The sequence below is a fragment of the Crocuta crocuta genome, unplaced genomic scaffold, assembly GCF_008692635.1.
Source record: "Crocuta crocuta isolate KB4526 unplaced genomic scaffold, BGI_CrCroc_1.0 scaffold479, whole genome shotgun sequence".
Taxonomy (NCBI): Eukaryota; Metazoa; Chordata; class Mammalia; order Carnivora; family Hyaenidae; genus Crocuta; species Crocuta crocuta.
In genome coordinates, this window is record NW_027531875.1 from 906,308 (window position 1) to 930,720 (window position 24,413).

General features: G+C 37.9%; 1 protein-coding gene across 1 annotated transcript in view; it reads left to right on the forward strand.

Annotated features, from left to right (window-relative positions):
- PKHD1L1 (PKHD1 like 1) overlaps positions 1–24,413 on the forward strand; it is a 149,037-nt gene that overhangs the window by 118,210 nt on the left and 6,414 nt on the right. The window contains exons 65-76 of the mRNA XM_077772932.1: positions 515–626; positions 707–823; positions 3,933–4,098; positions 7,042–7,274; positions 7,467–7,634; positions 10,392–10,549; positions 12,676–12,811; positions 15,627–15,971; positions 19,156–19,307; positions 19,714–19,860; positions 20,207–20,360; positions 23,922–24,167. Of these exons, the coding sequence (XP_077629058.1) occupies positions 515–626; positions 707–823; positions 3,933–4,098; positions 7,042–7,274; positions 7,467–7,634; positions 10,392–10,549; positions 12,676–12,811; positions 15,627–15,971; positions 19,156–19,307; positions 19,714–19,860; positions 20,207–20,360; positions 23,922–24,167 (2,134 nt within the window). The remainder of the gene's footprint in view (positions 1–514; positions 627–706; positions 824–3,932; positions 4,099–7,041; positions 7,275–7,466; positions 7,635–10,391; positions 10,550–12,675; positions 12,812–15,626; positions 15,972–19,155; positions 19,308–19,713; positions 19,861–20,206; positions 20,361–23,921; positions 24,168–24,413) is intronic.

Consider the following 24,413-nt stretch of genomic DNA (forward strand, 5'->3'; position numbering starts at 1 on the left):
AAAAAAAAAAAAAAACTTTTTTTAAAGAATGATCTCCATGACTTCATAGCTTGGCTAGTCCAAACCTCCTTTCCTAGTTCTCATGGTCTTCTGCCAGGAAATCCTCTATCCTTCCCTCTCCTCCGTGTTCCCCACCATTTCTTGCTTGCCACCTGCTAATATTTCCACAGTTAAATTTTCATTTCCTCTCTGAAAACTTTCCTGAATTAGCTTCAGTAGTATTGACACTTTCTCCTTTTTTTGTTTCTACTGTTTTTTCTCTGGGCATATTTCTGTCATAGAAACATGTCACTATATATAACAATTTACCTGCCTGTTTTCCCCTCCCAATTTGACTGTAATTCCATTCAGGGCATAAAATCACATCCTTTTCATCTTGGTTTTATGAATGATCCATTCCTCAAACTGAAAGGTTGTACTTTGCTACAGTGGAATAAAGCATTATCCATTATAATGTTTTTCTTTAAGAAAAGCTATTCTTTAAGCCGTACTGTTTGAATTTTGTTTTTAATAGAGCTCATTAATTGTTGGAAGTAGCCCTGGATTTAATTGCTCTGATGTCCTAACTAATGATGATCCCAGTATCGAACTTTCTGCTGCCCATCGGAGCACTAGACCTCCATCAGGTGAAAATTTTAGAAGTTTAATGTTGGTGTTCATGTGAATGCATAATTGAATTTTATTCACTTTCTTTCTTTTATAAAAGGTGGGAGAAGTGGGATTTGCTGGCCTACTTTTACTTCAGCGCATAACATGGCACCCCGGAAGCCCCATGCTGGGATCATGAGTTACAATGCCATTAGTGGCCTTTTGGATATTTCAGGCAAGTTTAAACATAAACAAATCTACTTGACAAATCTACTTAATCATCAAGTTCTATAAAGAGTATGTAGAATATATCTCATAATGTTTCACTGTAAGTAAAAAAAGTGATTTAAATAAACTTATATGTGAATCTACTCGGTATGAGAAGCAAAAAAATTACATTATCAGTCAATTTGAAGAGTGGTTCCTCAGCCAAATTTTTATATGTTAAACAAGTGCCATTTATTTTACCTTCTACAAAAACAGAAATTCCACTGGTACAGTGATTTAACATTAATTAGTTTCTATCAATTACAAAAGCCCTTTCATATAAGTAGGGCTATACATTATTATCTCTTTTTGGAACTGAAGAAATTTAAAGTTATATAACTTAAGAGCATAGGAACATCTACTGGATATATCATCCTGTCCATTTATTTCTTTAGCGCTTCTTCCATAGTTGATACTGTCTTGTGATCATTTATACGCTTACTCCCATAGACCCATGCCCTTGCTTTTCCTTCAGGCTTTCCAATCATCAAGTCTTATTCCTTCCAGGCTCCTGACTAACTAGCTATGTCATTTACCACTGCCTGCAGTCCATGTTCATCCTTACCTCAGACTATGCCTCTCTTCACTTGAAGTGGATCACCCTGTGTACTACGCAGATTTCTATCCGATAGCAGAATCTGCCCACCCACATTCTTTCAAGGCCATCCCCAGGTTGAGCTGAAATGCACAGGCATTATATAAAAGAGTCATTCCAATATTATCCATTTCTCAGAGACTTTTGAATCCTTCTTCTACAGTCTGTCATGGTGATTCTTACAATTCGACCTCATTTAAAATGGAACATTATTTTCCCCAAGCTTGGAAAAGCCATGACAGCAACATGGGAGAATACCCCCATCCATATTGACACTCTTCCCTGTCTAGCATTATATTCTTCCCCCTCCCCCTGCCCCGATCTAACACCATCACCTCCGATATATACTCCTGATTCCTGCAAGTACATGTTACTCGGCTCCTGCACTTCCTTTGGTATATAACTCCTCTCATCCCATAGCAGGCTTAGTGCTTCCCCAGTCAGGCCATGTTGAGACTTGACAAGGCTTACTGGTCTGTTTGCTAGAAAGAGAGACAGAGACAGGTCTTGAAAAAGGCAAGATTTGCCTTATTATTAACTTACTAACTACCTCTTTTGAGGTCTTGTCAGGATTTCAAACAAGTGGGGCAAGGGAGCTATCCTCTAATAAGGAAGAAGTGGACCGTGTACAAAGATCTGAAACATTCAAGGGGAACCCAGGGTTTCAGGGTTCAAGTGCATCTTCCTTTATATTCGCACTCTAACTCAGGGTTCCATTCCTTTTCTATTAGAGCCCTGTCTTTGAAGTAGGAGACTTGTCAGTCTGAGAGTCCACCTTCTAGGAATGTTCTGCTGGTTTTGTGATTAGATCCTGAGGTTTGCTTTGAAGTTGTGATTGATCACCACAACTTACATTTTCTTTCTTCAAAGCATCAGTGAGGGTCAACAGTTGACTATTTCTGGTTTCTGTGTAATCACTATTTCCCTTGTTCCCATCAAACGCCAAAGTTACTGTACAAGCCAGAACAATTCCTTCTACCTAGATATTATCCCAGTTCAGCACAGGCAAAATCCTAACAATTGCACTGTTACAGCATTCCAGAGACTGTCAGCTCTCCACCTACCACCATGAAGGGCATCATCTTTCCCATCTAGACAGCAAGTGAACTAGATTCATCATTGCATCATTACACTGTATATCCTGGGACCATTTCTGGTTCCAGCGGTCTAAATCAGGTGGTCTAAAAGTAAAGCCAGAGATGGGATTCTTGTGCAGGTGGTTTATTAACAAAGCACTTTCACAAGAAAGGGAGTGAGGGAAGTAGGATAGGAGAGGAAGGAGTAAGCAAGGATATGGTCCCAGCTGGAGTCTAGCTCCTTCTTGATACCTCATGGGGCTGTGTCGTGTGAGCTGTACCACTTAGTTTCCCCTCTTGGGGCAAGTGGGTCTTCTACATCAAGTTGCCAGTAGGCATGGTAACCCTTTGGTGGTGGTGCTAGGAGTGCATAATCTCTTAAGAGACAGAGCTGTCATCTGATCTGACCAAAGACAATTCTTCAGAGGAGAGCACAGCTGTGAGTAATTAGCAACCAACACAGGAGCTAAGGACAAGTGCCCTGGGCCAGTAAAGCAGATCTACAGAGGTTACAAACAGTATCCAGTACTGTGGTGTTTAATTAATATTCATCTACAGGCTTATATTCATGTATATACAATATCATCTTAGGAAAAAAATATCAGGAAGGGTAGTAGATAGCATGTAACTGATTTAAGAATTCTGGAGTCACCTTTTTTAAAATTTTTGAGTTATTGGATTTTAAGTACTTATTGGAGATTAAGTTTTAGATTCAATAAATGTTATCTTCTGGTCGCACAATATATGAAATAAGGCCAAAAAAACCCCAATGTTTCAGTTAGTCTTTGCTGCATAACAAATTACCCCCAGCATTTAGAGTCTTTAAACAACCATGTATTAGCTGATGATTCTGTGGATTGACAATTTGGGCTCTGAAGTTCAGCTGAAAGTTCGTCTGCTGCTCTCATCTGGGATTATTCCTTAGGCTGTTATCAGTTTACAGGATGGATAGAGGGTAGTTGTCTAGGACAGTCTCACTTCCATGTCTGGTGGTTGGTGCTTGCTAATGGTTGGGCTGGTCTGTAGAGTAATGGGGTGATTGGGCCACATGTCTCTTAGTCTCATTCACATGCTGGAAGCCACAAAATGCCCAAGAACACCAAAAGAGAGTGAACCCTAATATGCAAGACTTTTCAGATCTACTTATATCACAGTTGCACTTGTCCCATTAGTCAAAGCAAATCACATGACAAAGCTCAGAGAAGATATGAGAGGACTATTCAGTGGTATTAATATAGAGAGGCAACAATCTACACAAATAGTAGTGGACTATCTACCACATAAGGAAAGAGCTCCATGGTCAAGGTGGCGTTAAATGATGCGTTTGCTGGAGTGTACATGAAATGAAACTGACTCTATCACTTTCTCCATAGAAAATTATTATTCTTCTGTTATTTATGTTTTAGGTTCAACATTTATTGGATTTAAGAATGTTTGTTCAGGTGAAACTAATGTCATATTCATTACTAACCCTTTAAATGAAGATTTACAGCATCCAATCCATGTGAAGAACATACAGCTGGTTGACACCACTGAACAATCGAAAATATTCATACATAGGCCTGATATAAGGTACAATGTATGAAATCCCAGTTTTTTTCTTTCCTGTATTTATAGCTTTTCATTGTCTTTTTCTCCATCATTGATCTGAGGAAGTTGCTATATTAAAGTAAATATTAATTTCTATAAAATTTTAATCAGCATCATGGAAATTAAGACTATCTAATGCATCTGTGTTTTCAGTTAAATTAAAAAAGGTAAGCTTTGATATGTATATTTTCTCACACTTTTTTTCCATGCATATAATATCATCATTAAAAATAAAAGATTGAGACCAGGTTAGAAGCATGTTGTACATTAATATCTCTCCATAAATAGTCATTAGAAATGAGAGACATCTCTATCATTTCTTCCCTTTTCCTTACCTCTTTTGTTTCCTGTTGCTTTCCAAATATCTTATCATGTTCACCCCAACATGCACTTTGAAATTAAATGTCATTCATTATAATCACTGTGACTGAGAATATGCAGAAACTTAGGACAGTGGCTCTTTAATCACAAAAGTCAGTTCATGTCAGAATATTTCTAGAGGGACACCTGGGTGGCTCAGTCGGTTAAGCGTCTGACTTCGGCTCAGGTCATGATCTCATGGTTTGTGGGTTCGAGCCCGGCGTCGGGCTCTGTGCTGACAGCCAGCTCAGAGCCTGGAGCCTGTTTCAGATTCTGTGTCTCCCTCTCTCTCTGACCCTCCCCTGCTCATGCTGTCTCTCTCTCAGAAATAAATAAAACATTTTTAAAAAAAGAATATTTCTAGAAACTGAGCCACTTAGATTCTAAGTCTTAAAAGAAGATAGCCAATAACTGCTACGCTTTGTAAGAAATGCAAACCAGGAATTTAGATATAAGACAAGATTAGAGGAAAGAAATTTTATATGAGAGATCTTTGACCATTTTCAGTATAGGAAGAAGACAAGGAAAAATGCTAATTAATGAAATGCAGTGTTTCATAGTTTGACTTCATCTGATATTGTGGGGTTTTTTAAGTTTTAATTTTATTTTAGAGAGAGCACATGAGTGGGAGAGGGGGCAGAGAGAGAATCTTAAACATTTAACCTTAATCTCCATGCTGAGCATGGAGCCCGACACAGGGCTCAATTCCACAAGACTTTCATGACCTGAGCTGAAGTCAAGAGTCAGATGCTCAACAGACTGAGCCACCTAGGAGCCTCTCATCTAATTTTGTTTCAATGATAACTGCACACCTCCTCATTTACTAATTATTGAAGTGTAGTATTTTTTGGCTCAATAGAACCTTCCACCACTAGAATATTATTAGTTCCTATTTAGTTATCATTAAATCTTTCAGATGTAATAATATCATTTCAATAACTAGGTCATGAAGAAAATACTACATTTTAAAATAGTCTTTGAGCTCTGTGCTTTTATTAGGGTACTATTGATACTCTCTCAGATCCCTTTTACAAGGCTGTTCATCCAGTCCCCCAGTGCTTTAAATGTTGGCCAATAATAACCTACAGTTGCACACTTCTCCAGAAAATTGCTCTTAGCCAAACTGGAATAGCCCGGGGGGGGGGGGTGTAGACCCCTCCCTAACACCACCTCTTTGCAGTCCATGTAAAATACTAGTTTATGCAGGAGTTCAAAAGGGCAGCCTCCTTGTCTCAAGGTGGGAGCAACTCTCGGTACAGTTAATGATCCAGAGGTTCCCCTGAGATCAGATTGAAACTAGTCCACAGACCATAGTCACCTTGTTTTCTTTCCCTTGCCCTATATGGCTTCTCTCCTTTTTTGATGGGACTCCTTCAATAAATCACTTGAACAAAAATCTACTTTTCAGCCTCTGTTTCTTTGCAATACGAAGTAAAGACAAGAGTCCTAATCCATAATATACATGGGTACTCTTTCCACAGACTTGCTCACAAAAGCACTCTTCACATACTTGAATACAGAGAACACATGAACTATTTATTTAAGTCATCTCCAAAAGTATTATAGTACAGCAGTATAGTATAGTAACTAACCCCTTCATGTCTCTCTTACAGCAGAAAGGGAGAGAGATGCTAAACACTATTTAATAAATCTGAGCTTTCCATTATTATTTTGTTGTTATAACTCTGGAATAAGACATATTTTCCCCATAGTATATAGCGTGACATAGTGTAACTACACAGTATGCCATGTATACTATGCAATGTGCAGTATTTTGCAAATTCAGCACCTATTTTATTATTAGAACCGGCTAACAATTAACACTCCAAGTAGCTCAAGTTGAAGCCAGAATGCCACGTATGGCTGAACTGCATAATGACTTAATAGTATTTCATCTCTTGCAGTTTGGATATTTACATAATGGTTACTGAAATATATAGCAATCATAATCCAAGTATATCTGTTTCTATCTACACAAATAAAAGTCTATAGGAATATATACTAATTTGCAATTGGTGATGGCCTAAGAGCTTGAGATAGGAAAGTGAAGGAAACTGAATTTTTATTAAGTATTTGGATTATTTTTTAGTAAGCATAGGATATTTTTATAAATGTTAAAGATCTGTGAAAAAAATAAGGAAGGGAAGAATAATAAAGACTTTTCTGCCAACACAGGGATTTTGTATGTCCTACATAACAGAGTAACTTCACCTGCTCGATGGGACAGTTAGTAAACTGTGAGCAATGCACAAAGATGAAATCTATCCAATAAAATATGGAATAGCAAAATGGAATTCTAATTTTATATCCCACAGGTATAATGTGTGCTTTTGAAATCCCAATGAATTAATAATAATACACCAAACTAACAGAATGGAAAAGCAGACCTCATTATAATACTAATTACATATGCTACTTGGTCCCACTTTAAATCCTTTCTGAAATGATAAGATTCAATCAATCAAAGAAATTTTTGGATACTTTCTTATCAAACACTCAATTGAAATGCTCTCTAGAAACAGGGGAAGGATCTAAGTATTCATCTGTTTCACTTTTTCTCCACAGTAAGGTGAATCCATCTGATTGTGTAGACATGGTTTGTGATGCCAAAAGGAAATCTTTTCTCAGAGATATGGATGGCTCCTTTCTGGGAAATTCTGGCTCAGTGATACCTCAAGCAGAATACGAATGGAATGGAAATAGTCAATTTGGAATTGGAGACTACAGAATTCCTAAGGTGATGCTCACATTCCCAGATGGAAGTAGAATTCCTGTCACTGAGAAAGCGCCTTACAAAGGTTCGTTGGATATTATCCTGTTAGTCCTCAAGTTTGTGAAACAAAGTACATATGTTTTATGTTTACTAGTTGGGATACTCAACCAATAACATATTTTCTACTTACTAATCTTACATAAATGAAAAATATAGTCCATTGATGCTTTTGCAAAGAATTGCTTTTCCTTGCTAAAATGTATACACCTGTTTCTAGGAATTATTAGAGATTCAACCTGTAAATACATCCCACAATGGCAGGGCTATCGGTGCTATGGGATGGAATATGCAATGATGGTTATTGAAAGTCTGGATTCTGACACAGAAACTCGAAGACTCTCACCAGTGGCTATAGTGAGCAATGGTTATGTCGATCTCATTAATGGTAGGTGTTCAGTGTAAACAAATTAGAGTTACTCAGAACATTTGTTATTTATTACATTCATGGAGACATCTCATAAATTATTTGTCATATAAAACTAGCAAACATCAGGATTGATTTACTTTCTGTTTGTAAGAAAAGATATGTGTGCAGGAGAGATGCTTGACACTTGAACAGTTTCCCATATTAGAAAGCCAGGACAGTTATTGCAAATTGGCCATTAGAAGAAGAGAGAAGTTATTCCTTGAGTGATCTTCATACCTATATTAATAAGGTGGCATAAGTATTTGAAGAAAAAAATTGGCCTGTCTACAAAAAGACATTTTGCCTTAAATAAATTAAAAAATAGTGTGGGGGAAAAACAGATAATGGGGTGCCTGGATGGCTCAGTTGGTGAAGCATGCGACTTTGGCTCAGGTCATGGTATCACAGTTCGTGAGTCAAGCCCCACAATGGGTTCTGTGCTGACACCTCAGAGCCTGGAGCCTGCTTCAGCTTCTGTGTCTCCCTCTCTCTCTGCCCCTTCCCTACTCGTGCTCTCTCTCTCTCTCAAAAATAAATATAAAAAAATAAAACCCAAACAGATAATGTGTTATTTGGAATACTTGAGAACAGGTCTTTTCAGCCTACTTGTTTTTCATTTTCATGAATCCTTATCAGACTTAATCTCAAAACAATGCGTTTGTTTTTGTTTTTGTTTTTTTCATTCCTAATTCCTTTGACTGTCAAGAACATCTTAGCAAGCTCCGGGTCTAGGCTCCTTATATTCTGGTCACGGGTGGCTCTAGTACAGAGGGCAGGCAGTGGTCCAGATCAAATCAGAAGTCCAGGACTTTTTGAATAAATAAGATGAACTTCTAACATCTGCAGAAAACGGAGGGCAGAGACTCATTGTATTACCCTGAATAGTATCAGTGCCTCAAAGAGTGGTCCCTAAGAAGGCTTCAGAGTCTTTCAAGCGCCGAAGACGTAACCCGAATGAGAAAGATTTCTGTGCACTGGCAGTGTCAAAACATGTACTGAAATATCCCACGATTCAACAAAATAGCCAGTACCCTACAAAAATATTCCTTTTTTAAAATGAGTAAAGAGAATAGAATGAGCTAAATCAGGGGTGTCCCAAAGTTACATGATTTCAAGTCTTTCCCCACTTCTGTGGCACCAACATGCAGTTTGCCTGGTTTCTCTGATCTGCAATCAACCCAGTTACAAGTGTTGTCTTTAAATCTTATGAAGCAGAGAGCTTGTGGGAAGAATTTTAGACCAGTCAGTGAATAATGGAGATGTGTTCTAATTGCTCTTGTTTTATATGATGGAGAAAGATTTTATTCTATTTATTTTTACATTTTTATTTTCTGAAAGGCAATACATGCTTTCCACTTACAATAGTGACATGACATTTCTCTTAAAAATAAATTTAAATTTTCATTAACAAAAAATTTTTTAATGTCAATTTAGTTTTGAGAGAGAGAGAAACAGAGCACAAGCAGGGGAGGGGCAGAGAGAGAGGGGGAAGAATCTGAAGCAGGCTCCAGGATTGAAGCTGACTGAACAGAGCCCGATGCGGGGCTTGAGCCCATAAACCATGAGATCATGACCTGAGCCAAAGTAGCCACCCAGGGGCCCCAAAAATAAATTAAAAATTTTTTAAGTGACTGTCAATTTGAAGAAAAGTCTTAAGGAATTGATGGCAACATTATAAAAATTATGACAATATTGAAAGAATCACGAAGCATGAGATGCACTATGTTAGATTGGGAAAAGATTTCCAAAGATAAAAGTTACTGAATACCACTAAAGTTTCCTTTAAACTTTTAATACTCAATTTCATTTATTTTTAAAATATGGCTTTTGCTACTCTAAGTTTTTCATTTAATACAAGAAATCTCTTTCTGTTTGTTTTCAAAATGCACAAAGAAGGTTTATTTAAAAGTAGAATTTATATTTTGGATGCTAAGAGAAAGTTTATATTCTACTTGAGCTTCAGAAGTTTATATTGATTTAAAATTTGATTGAAGTTCAGTTATAAATATTGATTAGAATTCCAAGTAAGCCAAAAATTAAGCAAAGCTAATGAATAAATATATCAAGAAAATTTATCATTACATATCTCACTCAATGTTTTTATAATTCCAGCCCCTTTAAAGCTGAAGTGAAATAGAGTAGTTTGCTACAAAAGTCATGTTATGCCTCTTCTGGAAATGTCTGGATTCAGGTAGAGAAGCATCCACTGTCTTTTGGCTTTCTAGAAGGATTATTGAAGTATTATTTCTCTGCTTCAGATCATTAATGATGTTGACCCCCAAAAACATGCTGATAATCTCAGTATTTAACAAAAAATAACAATGGAGGAAGATTAAAGACTTCGTAAAAAACAAACTTAAGAGTTTGAGGGAGTGAAATGAGAGAGTGAAGAAATCAGGGAGTGAAAGAAAAAATTAATGAATCCATGTTTTAGCCATACAGATATCCATGTTTCCAGAAACGGGCTCTGTTTTCAACAAATTAACACATTAACTTACCTTTCTTACCCTGTGCAGTATAAAAGAATGGGTAATATGGAGAAGTGGCTTCCCTGCCTTCCTTTTTTAAGCTAAGGTTTGAGAAATGGCTTAAATTGCTGGATAGGTGGGTGGATGGATAATGGATGTGAATGCTGAACCTGACCACTGCAATGTATTTTTAATACAATTACTCTTCAGACTTTGCACTAAATAATATTCATAATATGGAACACGAGCTTTATTTATGTGTCTTTAGGCCCACAGGATCATGGCTGGTGTGCGGGATACACATGCCAGAGAAGACTGTCCCTGTTTCATAGCATTGTGGCTGTGAACAAATCTTATGAAGTTTACTTCACTGGCACCAGTCCTCAGAATCTTCGACTGATGTTGCTGAATGTTGACCATAAAAAGGTAACACAAGATATAAATAATTTCTTGAGCTATTGGTACTGGTTATTGACATATATTTCTATATGCTAAGGACTTTATGTCTGCCCCTGTTGTCTTGAACATCATCAGCCTTACAGCTCATTTTCAAGGGCCATCAGTGTACTACTAAAAATCCTGCCAGTCAAGAGAGGTTTAATCAGCCTGAGAGCATAGGTCATACCAAACACCTTTCCCCCTTATGTTCTTGGTTCTCTGCTCTACGTCTGAGGCATGACAGGCCTACGATTTGTGTGATTGGCAAGCACACTTGAACTTTCACATAAAAATAGTGCACGTCCAGAATTGGTCACTGGAATTATATATTTATTTTTCCATGCTGCCGTTTATGTATTTCAGAAATATACCTTTGGGATTTACCTGAGAGATCACAGCGTCTTATTTTAAATATCTTCAATCATATCAAATCTTGGCTATCAACTGAATTCAGCTGGGATGATTACATTTATATATACTGTGTCAGTGGGAAAAGAGTATGAGGTTAAGCAATAGTCTCATAGTTGAGATTTTCTTTTCTAAGAGTATGAGACTCAGAAGTCCCAGAGTATTAGGAATGTGAAGAAGGGATGTGAATAAGATGAAGCAGAGGAGTAATCAAGACAGACACCTGCTTCTTCTCAGATGATAGCAATCTCATCCTTTCAGTTCCTGGAAATAAAACCTTGGACCCATTCTTGATTCCTCTCTTTGGGTCATATTCCTCATGCAGTCCATCTGCAAATCCTGTTGAGTCTCTCTTCGAAATATCCCGAATCTGTGACTACTTCTCACCACTGTCACTGCTACCACACACTTTGAGCAAATGTTATTTCCTCCCTGGATTAAGGCAGTTGGGTCCCCACTCCTGCTGCTGTCTCTGCCTGCTCTAGTGCCTACTCTCACCACAGCGGCCAGAGAGGTATGGTCAAAATATAAGTCAGACCGGGTCACTCCTTGCCCCAAACCCTGAAATAATTTCCCCATTGGGCTTTATACAGGAGCCAGAGTCCTCACACCCTTAGCTCTCTGACTTTTCCTCCTCCAGCCACACTGGGTTCCTAGGTGTTCCAGACCACTCCACACCTGCTACCACCTGGGCCTGTGTTCCAGATGTTGAGGCTGCCTGGAACATTCTACCCCAGGTGGCTAACTCCCCCTCTCCACAGACTCCTCCATTCCCCCAGAAGGCTTAGCCTGTTCACCCCTCCTCAGGTAGCTCTCTCAATTATCCATACTCTGATCTACCTTTCCTTTATCCATAGCACTTACTACCTTCTAACATGCTTCATATTTTACTTTTTATTATTTCTACTATATATTTGTCTCTCTCCTCACCTTAGAATGTAAGCTCAAAGAGGGCAGGGACTTTTGACAGCTCCTAGAATAGGGCCTGGCTCAGATAGGCATTCAATTTTTGAATGAAAGAGAATGTTTTTAATTTTAAAAATAACTGCCAAGTAATGTGACTGTTGATGTTCTAAGCCTCTGAAGATAATCTCAAAAGAAGATTCCAAAACTATGTATAGCTTATTAGATTCCTTATTAATTTCTCCCTGCCCTTGTGAAAGCTAGTCTCCTTACTCTATGATTGTATCTGATGAATATTACGAGATGTGAAGAATATAAACATGGAAAATGAACAAATTGAATCAGAGAGTATAGTTATTTTGACTAACTTTTATCAGTCTTACTACCAAATTTATCTCAGAGGTAAGCATTTTTTTTCAACCTTAACTAAATGTGTTTGGTTGCATTATAGAACTCTGCTAAATTCCCTATTTCCCCCCTACCCCTGGAGCTCAAAGCCTATATTGAACTTTGTTATCTTTGAAAGGAAATGTTTCTTTTAGAGATACTCCTTTACTAACTCTTTCTTACATTACACTTTTCCACTGAGAATTATCAGTTAAGAATTAAGCTATAACATCTGTATGAATGGTTGAATATAAGACCATTTACAAATTTTAACTCAGTATTTATCAATTCATAAAACTTAGTTTTAATATTTTACAGAAGGTATATAATGTTGAAGGACATTTTTAAGTGCTGAATTCTAAATATTCTGTTTCATTGTTCTCTTAAGAAATAAAAATGTTGTTTATTTTTAACAGGCTGTGGTAGTAGGAATTTTTTTTCCCACGCGTCAGCGTTTGGATGTCTATGTGAACAATACATTGGTTTGCCCCCAAAATACAGTATGGAACTCTCAAAAGAAACACTGTGCACTTAAAAGACATCTGTACACAGGTATTTCCTCAGAAAAGTACAGTATGCATTATATACATACTTATGTGTGAAATTCTTTGTAATGTTTTATTATTAATATTTTTAAATTTAGCCATTGACAAATGCCAGAGAAAATATTTTTAGCCATGGACCACCAAATTCTAAGATGTATTCATTTATAGAATATATGCCCTGAAAGATTATTCCTGATGGAACTGAGGGAATAAGGCTAAACTTACCCACTTATCAGTGTTTTCAGGGCCAGGATTTATATCTGCTCTCATTGAAGTCTTTTTGTTAAACAGGGCACTTATAAGTCCAGTACCTTCCATTCCACATGTGCTACTTATCATTTTTAGATGTGCCCCATCTATGTTAATGTTGGTTAACAGTTACCCAAGTGTGTGCTGTAGGTCATAACATCACCTAGACATGAGAGTATGAAGGAATAACCCATATTTAATACTGTCTATGGAACAAGTCCTATTTCTACTAATAGTCTGAATAACTAATGTTTCCAGAAATGTTACTGTGCGTCAGGCACTGTTCTAAGTGTTTTGTATATAATACCTCATTGTTACTGTATTCTAATAATAACCCTGTGAGGTAGGCAGAGATGAGTAAACTGAGACACCAGGAGGTGAATTACTTTGCCACAGTCTCTGTCTTAGCTCTGGCTGCCATAACGAAATGCCATGAACTGGGTGGTTTAAAGACAAATTTATTTTCTCACAGTTCTGAAGGCTGCAAGTATGAGGTCAGGGTCTAGGAGGGTTAGGTTCTGGTGAAAGCCCCCCTACTGGCTTGCAGATGGCTGCTTACTCACTGTATCTTCACAGCAATGGGCAGGCTGTCACGATCTCCTCTTATGAGAGCACTAATCCATCATGAAGTCCCTAGTCTCATCTAAAGCTAATGACCTGTCAACGGCCTCATCTCCAAATACCCTTACACTAGGGGTTAGGGCTGTAACATGTGAATCTGGGCGGGGGGCACAGTTCAGTCCACAGTAATATCAAAGATGGTGAGGGCAGAACAAGCACTTGAACACAGAGAGTCTTGGTCTAAAAGCCATGCACTTAACCATTACACTATATTACCTCCTTGTAAGCTAAGAGGGTCTGTGTTACCATTTTTTATATGCAACCAACTACTGGTATTTGCAGCTTAATTTCATTATTTTTAACTCTTTTTAAAAACAGCACTTTGGGTACCAAGTACTCTATCATTCAAATTGGGGAAATAGAAATTATCTCAACAAGCACTATTTAATATAGGAAGTTGATTATACAGGTGTTGAAGGCTAGAAGACAGTATTACCACTGCCTTCTTATAATTTTTTTTCTGATATAGAATTGCTTATAAATGAACATTTTTCTTTGGCACTTAGAATGCAAAATAATTTCCCTGTATTAGGAATCTATACATATTGTTTTAGATTACCCAAAATGTTGCATTATGTATGTCTCTGCTTCCTTCCATTACTGTGAAGACATGAGGCGTCACCTGAGATAAATGTGTATGCACCTCTAAATGTAGTTTGAGAGCAGTTTCAATATATAATATAAAAGCATATTCTTCAGATTCATAGAATGTTTAAACCAAATTGCATCTAGAACTTTTACTAGTAGCTATGAAAGAAATACATAGAGATAATGAAATGGCTTCTTAATACCAACTGCTATGAATGTCTATTACATTAATAAGAGATATTTTCTTTCTAAAACTTTATTTTTTTATTAAGCCTCACTATGAATGTGGTAAGAAGCTACGTGTCTCATTCCAGTACTATTATATAATTTCAGCCTTTGCCTGGACTCCATCTGTTAGTGGGTTTATTAGCTCTTGGACATTTTTGATACTCTCCCATCAAATCACATACACACACACACCCATACACATATATAGATATTCATTCATTTTATATATATAAAAATAACAGTCACTTTTCCAAAAGTCAGTTCCCTAGCAGAATTTGTTTTGCATTAAGCAAAGATTTTTCAGGCTGAGGTAAACCTGTTTCATTGGTATAAAATCCTTCTGAGATATTTTTGTATACACTTCATTTGTATTATATACTTTTGTCCCTGTTAAAAACAGAAGCACTGAATTGTGAAAGCTCCTTAAGAGTTGATATATAGCACTGCATAAACTAGATGGCTCTTAAAGTTAAATTTACATTTTTAAATTACCAAATGCCTTTGGTAAAGGCTTTAAAATTCTGAACATGTAAATCGTCTTACAGGTACAATATAGGCTCTTAGGCACGTAACTGAATTTTATTTCTCAATTATACTATATCCATAGCTAATTGTTTTTAAAATAAATGTAATGTGGGGCACCTGGGTGGCTTAGTTGGTTAAGCGTCCGACTTTCACTTAGGTCATGATCTCATGGTTCATGGGTTCGAGCCCCGCGTCGGGCTCTGTGCTGACTGCCAGCTCAGAGCCCGGAGCCTGTTTCAGTCTGTGACTCCCTCTCTCTCTGACCCTCCCCTGCTCACGCTGTCTCTCTCTCTCTCCTAGAAATAAATAAAACATTAAAAAAAAATAAAATAAATAAAATAAATGTAATGTATAATGATGATTAGTGGTATTGTTTAGAGAGTTGGCTTTAAGTTTGCATGTCAGTTCTAGAAGTGTTTTCTTTAAGGTGTGTTTTTTTTTTAAAGGTGTTTCATACATACCTTCCTATGGAAGGATAATGTTGAACTTTCTGAGAATTTCCTAAATTTAAACAAGTATTAAATACTACAAACATTAAATACTACTAAATATGTGGTGATTGTGATAATATAAAGATTTTTAACTGCTGTTTTGACTTTTTTCCTTCATAGAGCAATTCCTTCCTAACCTGAATTCCACTGTCCTTGGTGAAAACTACTTTGATAGAACCTACCAGATGCTTTACCTTTTGGTTAAAGGAACTATACCTGTTGAAATCCACACCACTGCGGTCATATTTATTTCTTTCCAATTACCTGCTGTTACAGAAGATGACTTCTATAGCTCTCATAATCTCGTTAGAAATCTTGCCTTGTTCCTGAAGATACCAAGTGACAAAATCCGTGTCAGCAAAATAATACAGGGGAAGAGTCTGCGGAGGAAGAGATCCACGGGACTCACAGTTGAATTGGAGATTGGAGATCCTCCCCCTCAGTTCAGAAGCAATGACACCACAGGTATGAAGAGCAGACGTTTGAGAGAGAAGAATGTGATGCCAGATCCACATTCACAGATGACTCTATTGGGGCCTGGTAAACCTGGCCTCAGGAAATCCCACCAAACCCACACCCTGAACCCTATAAGGGCCTAGAGACCCTTTTCCCTACTCTACCCCTGTAACCACAAACTGTTTGGGAATTATGAAAGAACTTTAGCCTCTATTTTGTTATTGCAGCCATTAGTAAATTCAACAAAAGGATTTGAACTTATACAGAAGATTGGAGAGGGGACCTAAGGAAGTAACTTTATAGCTGAGAGATTAAGTGTAGAAAGAGTCTGTGAAAAGAGAAAGGTAAGAATGTTCAGGTTTGAGGAAACAGTTGGTGAAAGTGGTGCGTTAAAAGAACCGGAAAAGATCTGACAGGTCTGAGGTGGAAGGAGCCAGGAGGGGCAAGCTGCCGAGGGTGAGGTTGAGAGATAGGCAGGTGTTGGATCGTGGGAAACAAAAAGAAGCTCTCCTCTTCATAAGCTGAGAGGACTGTGGATGTTTTCCTAAGGAAGAGAGTAGCTCTTTGGAGATGGTGAGCTGTAGCAAAGTTGCAGGTTTACACTAGGAGATGCAAATGTGCAATAGTATGTTCTGTCTTTAATACCTGTGACTGATTCAGTGTCACCAGCCGTCACCCTTTTCTCTGTCCCTTACTCTCCGTGCCCCCATTTTCTAGGTATCAGAGATGAAAATCAGCTCAGCTGTCACATCAGAGGTATCTTTGCTGCTTTAAATTAGGTCCTTAGAGTGACTCAGTTTGAGCATTTGGGTAAATGTTCAACCCTTCAGATTTTTTCCTTTCTATCTGTTTAATTTGATATCTGAATACCAACGGGACTTTCCTGTCTTCAGACCCCCATGTGGCCCCTTGTTCTCATAGTCTCTGCTACAGGTTAGGTGGTCTCAAGCCTCTCTTGAGGTGCAGCTGAACTTTCCTGGTCTCTTGGCATGCATTTCCCGTAATCCAGCACAAGTCTCAACGAGGCACACTCATCTTCAAAAAGATGAGACCTAGATCCCTGTCAGGGGAAAATTAGCATCCAGCTCATGAAACTTAAGCTTCAAGGCCTTTCACTTGTATCAGTCATGGGAGGGACTTTAACTTTCAGGACTCTGGGAAAAGGGTTCATTTAATAATGTGCTCCAATCATTGTTATTATAAAAATTGCAAAAGTAAGAATTTTCCTTATTCTTTTTTTATAGTTTATTTATTTTTGAGACAGAGACAGAGCATGAGTGGGGGAGGGGCAGAGAGAGAGGGAGACACAGAATCCGAAACAGGCTCCAGGCTCTGAGCTGTCAGCACAGAGCCCAACACAGGGCTCGAACCCACGAACCGTGAGATCATGACCTGAGTCAAAGTAAGACACTTAACCGACTGAGCCACCCAGACGCCCCTCCCTTACTCTTTTTCTTAAAGAGAGCTTCCAAAGTGTATAAATTTTAGACTCAGAAAATCTAGATCTGCCTGATCTCTGTCTAGCATCTTTTTCAGAAGCACCTGGACTCTCCTGTGTAAACCTGGGTACTGGGTGAAGTTCTCACCTTCTGCCTCTAGGGGTCATCACTCACGTCTCAAGGAAAGCCCTACAATTTGGCAAAGAGGAATTTCACAGCAAAATATTGGGAAGATGTGCGTGTAGTAACACTTTTGGCTCTCCATGGCCTCCACATGGTGTCAGGATATCCAGGAGTTCCCAGATGTCCTAGAAAGGGGTTCCAGAAGTACTGAGGGGACCTCTGAACAAACAGAAATTGGTCAGGAAATAAAAGCTCTTCAGGTTAAGGACTTTGGTTTCTTAAGGTGGTAGTCACCAGAAATGGGTGCCTTCATGTGTTAAGCGGTCAGAGAAAACGTGTTAATAGGTCAGACCTGCCACGCTGCACCAAAAACCAGTGAGGATGAGTGGTAGTAGTAGTCTGTGGATATGAAGCACCTTTGTACTGCTACCCCTGGGTCACATGAGCCCTCATGCCTGGAAAACCGTCTTGGAGGAGAGTATATGGAAGAAGTGGGGGAATAAGAAGGAGTCTGAAAGACTGAGCACTTATCCAGAGGGTCTAAGTCAACCAAAAGAGACCTGTTAAACTGACAGGACTGAAATTCCCTAAGACCATGATTTTCAAAGTGTTTGTGAAATCAGCTGCCTCCTACTCCCTGAGCACACTGAGCTTCATGGTTCAGCCTTAATGGAAGAAATGCAGTGCTCCTCATCCTCAAGGCAGGACTCTGGATCTAGAAGGCACTGGATACCTAAGCACGAGGTGTTGTCAGGGCTTAGAGTACACCAAAAATATCCCGCGTACAATTGCTTTTTAAAAGATCACTCTGATTACAGTGTATAGAATGGAATGGAAGAAGGAGAGAATGGATACAAGAAAGCCGGTTTAAAAGTTGTTTTACTAACCCCCCATCCCCTGATGATGGCTTTGACTAGGATTTTGATAGTGGGGACAGAGAGATTGAGAAATCGGTAACTGATTATATTGTATGGGGGAGAGATGAAGTAGAAAGGATCAAGTCAAAGTAGCAGGCCTGAAGAGCATGATGAAAAGAGGTGCCCCTTCTTAGGTAAGGAGAGCACTGTGGGGGCAGCAGGTCTAAGAGGACCCGGCAAGCTAGACAAAGACAACAAAAACTACCCATGGTGTTAAAATTAACCTTAAAAAACAGCATCGAGAGCAAGTAATAATTTGTGGGTAATGTAGTGTCAATTTCAGAACTTAACGAGCATACATTATATAGATTCTATGATGCTAATTATCCTTAAACTCAAAATTAGAAATCTATTTTTAAAAAAATGCTATGTGGCAATAGACTTGCATGACATTGCTTCACTTCTTAACAAAGAAGGACATGGGAAAGTATTAAATTAAGAGACATATTTTCCCACTATGCTTTCATTCAGTTTTCTTGTACCTATTTTATCTACCTTTGTTTTTTCTTTAATTGCAGCTTAAAAACATACTCTCTGGAGTTCTCCATTTTCCTAAGCTCATTCGTATGACTTTGTCATGTTGAGCTTATGTGCATAGGAAAAGCTAAAGAATTCCATAATTTGGATGGAGGTGTCCAAACAATAACTAAAGTGAAAAACTCTCACAATTCTATATTCTGAGAACCCATATGTCATATTACTCTTTCCCCATAGGTCAGATGCAGTTTTCTGAACTCCAAAAAATTACTGGTTCTCTTGGACAAGCTGTAATTTCAGGAAAAGCCAGTAGCATCCTTGGATTTAATATCTCTTCCATGTCTATCACCAATCCCATCCCCAGCCCAAGTGATTCTGCCTGGATTAAGGTAAGAAAAGGCAACTGGAAAAAGGCATCTTAGGTATTTAAAACATTGCTGCTTATTTCTTAGATTAAGTGCTTATATTTCAACACAGTAATTTAGAGTGCATGTCTTTCTAATTAATGTTGGCTATTTTTTAATGGTATACTAAAATGGTAAAGTATCATTTAGTTGAAAAAGGAGCATATCTTCTAAAAATTACTTATTGGTATAAAACCTGCTTTTCTTTGAATATTTATAACAGTGCTTCATGAACTCAATGTGGGGGAAATATTGTAAGAAAATTAATTTTACGTATTAAACATTTTTACAATTATTACATATTACACTTAGGCTGGCTAAGGTGAATTTGCTACTGACTGTAATTTATCAGGTGAAAACCACTTCATTACTCGTGACTGTTTATTTACAGGCGACTACCCAGCCAGTTGAAAGGTTTGCATTTCCTGTTCATCATGTGGCCTTTGTGTCTTCGCTCTCAGTGATCATTCAGCCTGATGCAGCATACCCAGGACAGCCTTTTTCTCAGCAACCTGCAGTAAAGGCAGTAGATTCAGATGTAAGTTATAACCCAGAGCTTTAGCTGAGTGAAGGAATTAAGCTATAGTTCTGGAAGGTGAGGCAACATCTGTAATCCTGGTATACTGGCAACCTGAGGATTACACTACCCCTTGAAAACTGGACTAAAACCTGTGGATATAATATTTTACTGTTTTAAAAATGTTCCTTTTCAATGAACTTGTTCCGCTGCCCACCCATATTTGTGAACTCCTTGTACAGGAGAAGAAGCTTCTACAGATTGCAAATTTGTATTGAGGCATTTTAAATAATATAGTTTTGCACATCTTTAAAAAAAAAAGCATGGGAACAGGACAATTATAATTCTCTACTACTTTTTTCTTTAGGGTAATTGTGTATCAGTTGGGATTACTTCACTGACTTTGAAGGCCATACTAAAGGACTCCAATAATAACCAAATCAGTGGTCTTAGTGGAAATACAACAATTCCATTCAGCAGCTGCTGGGCCAACTACACAGACCTTACTCTTCTTAGGACAGGTGAGTGTACTATTTTGGATCTTCCCATATATCCACAAATAGGGATAATTATAATTGAACAAATCATTCTGTAATACTCTGATCAACAAATTATAGAAATTGGAACGCTAAACCTGCCTTGTTTCAGGGAACATTTCAGATAACATAGAGCTTACAAAAGTATACAAAACAAAAAGAAATTAAAATAGGCAATTAAGGAAATTAAACAGGTAATCTGAGGCTATGCATCAAAATTATATCATGATTCCTATTTTTATCCATTTGTTTATTTTTCTAAATTTCACTAAATATGCATTACATTTATAATAAAAATAATATATAGATTTTCAAATTAAAGAAAAGGGAGGATAAGATAGCCTAATATCTTTCATGCCCCGTGCAGGGGTTCAGAGTTGGACTGAAAAGTGTTTTCTAACCTTTCTGAAAGCCATTGCAAAGGAGAAGACATAAGCATATCATGATTCCACAGTGCCCATCAGGTAAACAAATCAGTTGTTGTGGGGAATTATAACTTGCTCTGAGAGCAGAACAGATGTGTCCTATGAATTTTCATAAGGTATACCAAATGAATCTGTATGAAGTGATATCTTCTATATTACAGTAAATAGTCATAACTTCCACTGTGATGTTTCAAACTTACATTATCTTTTTACAGGTTGATGGCATAACTCCAATTGGTAAAAGCCTTCCTACTGAGGCCAAAACAGATTGTAGAGTATCTATTGGTGATAGATTGTAGAGTATCTAAAAGACAAATAGATGAATTAATTGCTTATACTTGATACAGGCTTCCATTAATCTCTTTACCATTAATCTGGGCCCATTTAAGAACTTTATAGGCCCTAACTTCTGAAAAGTTATATTAGTACCTCCTACATCTTACCACTGTTCTCTCACACATATATACATGCCAACGGTGAGAATAAGGTAAAAAGTAAAGAGTAAAATAAGTAAAAGAAATTCCAATAATAGTCAGATTTTTTCATGTTAACTAAATATCAGAAACAAAAATCATTCCCTCTAATATTTTTTTTTCTTATTTTTTGTTTCTTCTTGCTTTGGTGGCACTCTAACCCAGACAAGTTTGGTCTGCCTACTAGGCAGCAATATCTCAACCTAGTGTTTGATGGGACTCAAATGGCAATGAGTTGTATTCCTAGACAGGTACCTAGAGTGTCCTACACACTTGCTGGTTAAGGCCAGAGTCTAAGTCTTTCTGAGTCAGCCTAAATGGTAGTAGAACTGAGATCCTTTTCTGGGAAATGAGGCACTTAACAAGAACCCAGGTGAAGAGAAGGTTGCCCACTTCCTTATAAAGGTGGACCCCAAAGGTACCCAGTGGCAAAAACCCAACCTGGAGACCATGTTCTTCAGATTAATACTTCCAAATAGCAATGTTCCAAAACAACCAGTACCTCTGGAATGCTGAAATAATAATATAGGTTTTGGTGTTTTAATGTAATAACAAAGTATCATTCCCTTTTATACAGTAAATTTGCCTCCCTAGTTCAAAGCTTCCCTTGGAGTGTCTATCTGACTGCTATCGAGATGGCTATTGCTTCTAATATCTTTCTTGCTTACTTACCTGCTGTCTTATTTTCTTACTTTCATCAAGCGTAGGGTCCAATTCTCTGGTTGTATATAGCGAGGAACACCAAGGATAGGCATCTCTTCATTATCTTGAGATCAGTTATATAGCTTGTAGATTAACCACTATAAAATTGTAATAACAACAAGCACATGAGAAAAAATTAACAAGGAATCATTTTTGTAACTCTTTCTAGTAGGCAACCCCCAAAGTTACTGCATGTGGGAAATGCCCTTGCAGATTAGACCGAGCCTGACAGTGTGGCCCCACACCCTTTTCTACTTATAGCTCAATAAAAAGCAAAGCAGGAACCACCAAGATAGAGGAGGTATGGGTTGTGGTTTCTAACACAGAAAATGGGGATGTGAGAATTAGGTGAGAAAAGGGTAGAAGAAGAAAGTAGTAAACAGCTGAATCTGCATCTTTGAGCAACCTGGATAAAAATAGTATTACTAGTGAATAACAACATTTGGGACATGTTTACCTGGCAACCTATACAACACATAGAGCTTGTGTCTGTCCTTATTGCTACATAACAAACCAGCCCCAAATCTAATGGCTCAAACAACAACTACTTCACTTGCTCACAACAGTGTAGGCCAGGAATTTGGACAGGGATGTCTTATCTCTGCTCAAGGATGTCTGGATTTTTAACTGACATAGCTTGATTGAATTCATATCCCGAAGGTTTTGATTCTGGATTTTAGCTGGGTTCTTCAGTTCTCCTGCATGGAGTGACCTCTCCCCAAGGCTCTCTTGGGCTTCCTCACAGTATATACAAAATGTACTTAAAACACAGTATATTTTGGGAAAAAAATACACCTGCCACAAAACTTCAGGGTTTTTTTTTTTTTCAAACTGAACAAAGGAAAGACTTAAATGTGCCACTGTCGTGGATTGTAATGGTGGCAGGAAATTCTATAGAACAAGAACCATTCATCTTGAAAGTTACAGAATGCATTGGCATTGTTTGTGAAAGCACAATGTGGTCAAGATCTAACTATATTAAGCAGGAAGGAAGAAAGGAAGGAAAAGAAAGAAAAAAAAGAAAAGAAAAGAAAAGAAAAAAGAAAAGAAAAGGAGGGGGAGGGAGGGATGAAGGGAGAGAGAGGGAAAGGGAAAACAAATGATTTAAAAAAAAAAAGATAATGGAAAGAGAGGAATGAAAACTTCAGGGTTGGACGAGAATTCCAAACTCTGTGTTGTAGCCACTATTAATGACAGCAGCAGTCATAGAAGAAATTATGTAAAGGAAAAATATACTGGTTATCTCATCTTCAAAACTGGGAAGACTTAATATATGGATTAAAAGTTATTTGGATGAGCTTTATATGTTCTGCATTCTGAAAATATCTAAAAAGCTTCCTCAAGCTTGTCTACATGGAGTAAGAAGAAAGAAGGGTCACAATTGTGCAACACAAAAATAGCATCTGACTTAAAAGAAATGTGAAAAACAGTAAAATTGTTGAATCAAAAGTGGAGGGCATATGTTTTTTGTTGTTGTACTATTCTTCCAACTCTTCTGTTTGAAACTTTTCAAAATGAAAAGTTTAGTAGTTCAGTATCCATCCCTACCTCTCCCAACCAAGGCTGAGACTTCTCTACTCCCAGGCCAAGTACCCAGGGATGGAACAGAGGCTCGGTATCTTTACTTCCCCTCCTTACTGTCCCTCATTTTAAGCAGCCTCTCTCTAGTCCTGGGTACTAGGAAGATATCCTAAGAAGCAAGTACTGATGCTACAGAAAGAAAATCTACCCAGATTTCCCCTGCCCACAGTTGATGGGCAGATAAAACTCTAACTCCCAGACCTCCTCTACACGTGTTTATACTTAAATGAATCTATTCGGCTTAATTTCCAAAAACCCTTCATTAGGAATTATACAGTGCGTTTGAGTCAATGAAAATCCAAGTGGGACTGTGTGAAAACAAATTATAAAAGGAAGTCAAATTCTATGATGGTTTTTCTTCCTAGGAAAAAATTTTAAGATTGAATTTATACTGGATGATATTGTCCGGGTGGAATCTGGGACTCTGAGCCTATCAGCACAGTCTGTCGCTAGTGGTGGTGGCACCAGTGGTGGCGGCAGCAGCAGCGGCAAAGCATCAACTGTGGGCACAGCTGCCCAGAAAATGACTGTAGTAATTAGCTGTCTGATGGGAAGAGTGTTGCTCTTGGAAACATTTATGGCCACAGTTTTGATTTTGAACATAAATCTGGGTAAGCATGGTTCATTTCTTATGTGAGGTATGTATATGTCTCCACATACTGAGGTTCCAGTAAATGTTTACTGAATAGAGACCAAGGGCACAACCATTGTGCGTGGCACCACTGGGAACACAAGAGACATGGTCTTGGCCATTGAGAAAGTAATAGCTTCGATGGTGGAGATGAGACAACCTCACAGGAAATGTTATTCATATTACATGGTGGCGTATGGGAATGTGGGGGATGATAAAGAAGGTA